Consider the following 4735-nt stretch of genomic DNA (forward strand, 5'->3'; position numbering starts at 1 on the left):
GCCCTGACCCAGGTGCAGGACCTTGCACTTGGCCTTGTTAAACCTCATGAGTTTCAGACGGGCCCACTTCTCGAGCATGTCCAGGTCCCTCTGGATGGCATCCTGTCCCTCTGGTGTGTCGACCGCACCACTCAGCTTGGTGTCATCTGCAAACTTGCTGAGGGTGCACTCGATCCTACTGTCTATGGCATTGATGAAGATATTAAACAGTACCGGTCCCAATACGGACCCCTGCGGGATGCCTCTTGTCACCAAATACGCTTGTATCAAGTGAACACAGAACAAACCACGGATAAAATAAGATAAAATATTTTGAAAACAAAACATGAAGGCCTGCAAAAATACACACATAGGTACAAGCAACAGTGGAAAAATACTAGTATGCTCTAACCTTGGACACAAAAACTCAGGCTTGAAATATATGCTTGAAACCATAAAATCACATTCTCATTAAAACCAAAGCTATAAAGGTAAGCACCCTGGAAAGAATGATTTGCAACATCAAAGATCCTTTGAAAAAATATCAGTAAATGTAGCAGAAACTAAAGCTTGTCTTAAATTTACTATGATTTGGGCAAAATGCAGATCATCAGCTACTGAACAAATTATAGAAAACTACACCATTATGACATGCAAGTGAGCTTAACTTCTCATAAGCTTTGGTAGTTGCTGAAAGACAAAGGCAATTTTGCAAGAGCTTTTTCAGAATGTTCTTGTCCTTGTTCCTGAACATGGCAGCATTGTGTCATCATTTATCAAGGGAAGATCCTTGCGAATAGCGTGGCAATCCGGAGCAGAGACAACTCCAGCACTGCCGTGATAAGATGCCACAATCAAAGGCTTAGTATCAGTGACGGTCCTGGTACTCCAAACCCTGGGTCAGCCTTCCAGCCATCCCCAAGAGGAAGGGAAGCAGCTGAGCACGAGGCATGGAAAGGGCTTTCTTTTCTTTTCCTCCTAATGTTTCTTAATGCCTTGGAGGTTTCAGTATCCACTTACTGTGCCTAACATGCCGTGTCGCAGAGTCCTGGCCAAGGACAGCGGGACAAACTCTGGGAAAGAATATGACAGTTTTAATTTCAGCTCTCCACATACACACATGCACATCTGTCAAATTATATTAATTGACTTAATTAATACTCCTAACTTCTGCAGAAGTACAGAAAGACTATTAGTTTATTATTTCTGTCATTCTTTGACTATCACAATAATGAAAAGCGTCAGGAAAGAGCCTTCTTACACCTTCAAAACATATCACTCAGTTTGTAAAAATATGCAAAGCTAGAAACATAGGCAGTGTTGATGAATGATATGTCATATCTCTACCTTCTAGATATAGATAGATAGATAGATAGATAGATAGATAGATAGATAGACAGACAGACAGACAGACAGACAGACAGACAGGTAGAGGTTTTGTTAAACTATTTGGATTACAATTTGCTGAGACAAACGCCAGACCTCGAAGACCTCTCCCGAGAAGCTGCAGTTTCAGCTGCTATCAGCAGATGGCAATGCGTGTGAGTCAGTCGCACCTTAAAGCAAGGGCTCCATTCACAACAAAACCTGCAGTCAAAGAAAAATCACGGTCTCATTACTTAAGAAAGCAGAGGAGCCCCAACAGAGGCTTTGCTTAGAAGCAGCAAAAGAGAGAGCACGAAATTAAACCACATTAATCTTGCACCATGTCAGTTATGTCCCTACTTTCCATGACCTGTTAGATTTAATTTGATCAACCATTTGGATGGCAGAGAAAAAATATGATTCTTGGTCAATTTGGCTGTGACATAAACAATGTTCTCTTCTGTTTCAGTGTGTTTGAATGGCTTAAGCGAAACAAGTTCAGAACGACACCTGGACTGCAGCTAACTACAGGAGATAAAGGCTCTGAAGACAGTCCACTTATGGCATTACACACAAACCTCATTTCTTTGGCTGTTGTTTCTAACAGTAAATGGACGCTAACATGCACAAAATGCACCACTCGACAATGTGAACTAGAAAGAAAAGCAAGAAGATATATATGCTTTATACCATCTCTTCTTCCATCTGGGAGAAAAAGCAGGTTTAGAAATATAATTGTATCTCCACATATTCAGAAGGTACATGAATCAAAAACCTAAATGTGGCTGCAAGACTTAAACATCTACAAATAATGTTGTGGACCTATCCTTACAGGAACAATATGTACCAACAATCTGATACAGAGAAGACAGACATAAATACAGAGCCAGACAGGTGGACAGGAGTAAATAAGTATTTTCAAATATACTGACCTTGCCATTCACCTGTCCCCTCTTCTTAAATAAAGTCCAGTTTTCCTCTAATAATCAGTCACACAAATTTATTTACCTGTATCACCCCTCCAAATCTATTACTATTATTCCCATCCTCACCTTCACATTTGAAGCTTTCTATTCAAGTATGTAAAGATATATAAGGAATAAGCAAAAGGAGCTAGAAGCTTTGGCCCGGTCCCAGAGGTACAACATCATTGGCGTAAGCGAAACCTGGTGGGATGAGTCCTGTGACTGGTGTGCTGTGATGGACGGTTATAGGCTCTTCAGGAGGGATAGGTAGGGCAGGCAAGGCAGAGGGGCTGGCACTGGATGTAAGGGAGGGGCTGGATTGTGTGGAACTTGGAGCTGGTGACGACACAGCTCCACAGTTGAGGGCCTCTGAGTAAGGATGAAGGGGAAAGCAAATAAAGCGAATGTGGTTGTGGGAGTCTACTATTGACTACCCAGCCAGGACGACAACACCAATGAATTATTCTACAAGGAATTAAAGGATATCTCTAAATCATCTGCCCTTGTCCTTATGGGTGATTTTAACTTCCCAGACATCAACTGGGAATATCATACAGTGGACACAAACAGGTCCAGGAAATTTCTGAAGCATGCTGAAGATAACTTCTTGGCACAGGTACTAAGGAAGCCAACTAGGAAAGGTGCCCTCCTAGATTTGTTGTTTGTAAACAGATAGGGACTCATGGGCAAAGCGGTGATTGGTTGCTGTCTTGGTCACAGTGGCCACAAAGTAGTTGAGCTATAGGATAAAAAGTTGGCGATAGGATAAAAAATAGTAGTTGGCGATAGGATAAAAATGGACAGCAAAACTTTGGCCCTGGATACGGGGAGAGCAGACTTCAAGCTGCTGAGGGAGCTAGTTAGTAAGGTCCCCTGGGAATCTGCTTTTGAAGATATTGGAGTCCATAAATGCTGGTCACTTTTTAAAAGCCATCTCTTAAGCACAGGAAATTCCAAAGTGTCAGAAGTAAAGCAACTGGGGCAGAAGGCCAGCTTGGCTAAGCAGGGATCTTCTTCTAGAACTTAGGCAGAAAAGGGAGGTGTATGGACATTGGAAGCAAGGACAGGCAACACAGGAGGACTACAGAGATGCTGTTTACCACTGCAGGGAGAAAATTCATGCAACCAAAACTCAATTAGAGTTCAAGCTGACCAGCACTGTGAAGGACAAAAAAAAAGGGGGGCCTTTTTAAATATATTAATGGCAAAAGGAGGATCAGAGATAACCAACAAAAAGGGCTTTTTAAATATGTTAATAGCAAAAGGAGAACCAGAGATAACATTGGTCTGTTGCTTGACAAGGTCAGTAACTTCACAAATAGGGTCATAGACAAAGCAGAGACATTATTAATGCCTTCGTCACCTCTGTCTTCAACACCGATGGTAGGCCCTGGGACCCCTGGAGCCCTGTGTTTGAAAACCATGACTGGGGGGTTGATAAACTTCTAACCAACCCTGAACTTGTTTCAAGACTTGCTGCTCCACCTGGATGCACATAAATCTATGGGGCTTGATGGGATTCATCCCAGGGTACTGAAAGAACTGGCCGATGTCATCACGGGACCTCTCTTCATTATTTTTCAACGGTCTTGGGAGTCTGGAGACGTCCCAGTCAACTGGAAGCTGGCAAACTTTTCCAGTTTCCCAGCTTTCAAGAAGGGAAAGAAGGAAAACCCTGGTAATTACAGGCCTGTCAGTCTCACTTCAGTGCCTGGTAAAATTATGGAGAAGGTGATTCTAGGAGTTATTGGAAAATAGTTAAGAGACAGTGCAGCTATTGGTCATAGCCAGCACAGGTTCACAAGGGGAAAGTCCTGCTTAACCAACTTAATTTCCTTTTGTGACAAGGTCACCCATCTAGTCGACCAAAGGAAGCCAGTAGATGTGGGGGTTTTCTGGATTTTAGCAAAGCTTTTGATACTATCTCCTACAGTATCCTTCTGGACAAAATGTCCAGCACACAGCTAGATAAGACCCTAATACTTTGAGTGAGCAATTGGCTGATGGGTCGGGCTTAAAGAGCTGTAGCAAATGTGGTTACATCAGGCTGGCAGCCAGTCACCGGTGGGGTTCCCCAGGGCTCAATTTTAGGGCCAGTTGTCCTCAATGTTTTTATAAATGATTTGGACGCAGGAATCAAATGTACGTTAATTAAGTTTGCTGACGACACTAAACTAGGAAGAGCTGTGGACTCCCTCAGGGGTAGAGAGACCTTACAGAGAGATCTGAGATAGACTAGAGAGCCAGGCAATCACCAACCATATGAAATTTAAGTAGAGCAAGTGCCAGATTCTCCACCTGGGATGGAGTAATCCTGGCTATATATACAAATCGGGGGACGAGAGGCTGGAGAGCAGCCCCGCAGAAAGACATCTGGGGGTTTGGGTTGGTGGCAAGTTGAATATGAGTCTACAGTGTGCCGTGGC

The 4735-nt window shown here is 43.0% G+C and overlaps 1 protein-coding gene across 1 annotated transcript in view; it reads right to left on the reverse strand.

Annotated features, from left to right (window-relative positions):
* Positions 1-4735, reverse strand: part of TMC1 (transmembrane channel-like 1) — a 101028-nt gene that overhangs the window by 84660 nt on the left and 11633 nt on the right. Inside the window, exon 4 of the mRNA XM_009328177.1 lies at positions 3764-3957. Within this exon, the coding sequence (XP_009326452.1) occupies positions 3764-3957 (194 nt within the window). The remainder of the gene's footprint in view (positions 1-3763; positions 3958-4735) is intronic.

This window comes from Pygoscelis adeliae, unplaced genomic scaffold (assembly GCF_000699105.1).
Source record: "Pygoscelis adeliae isolate BGI_AS28 unplaced genomic scaffold, ASM69910v1 Scaffold45, whole genome shotgun sequence".
In the NCBI taxonomy this organism is placed as follows: domain Eukaryota; kingdom Metazoa; phylum Chordata; class Aves; order Sphenisciformes; family Spheniscidae; genus Pygoscelis; species Pygoscelis adeliae.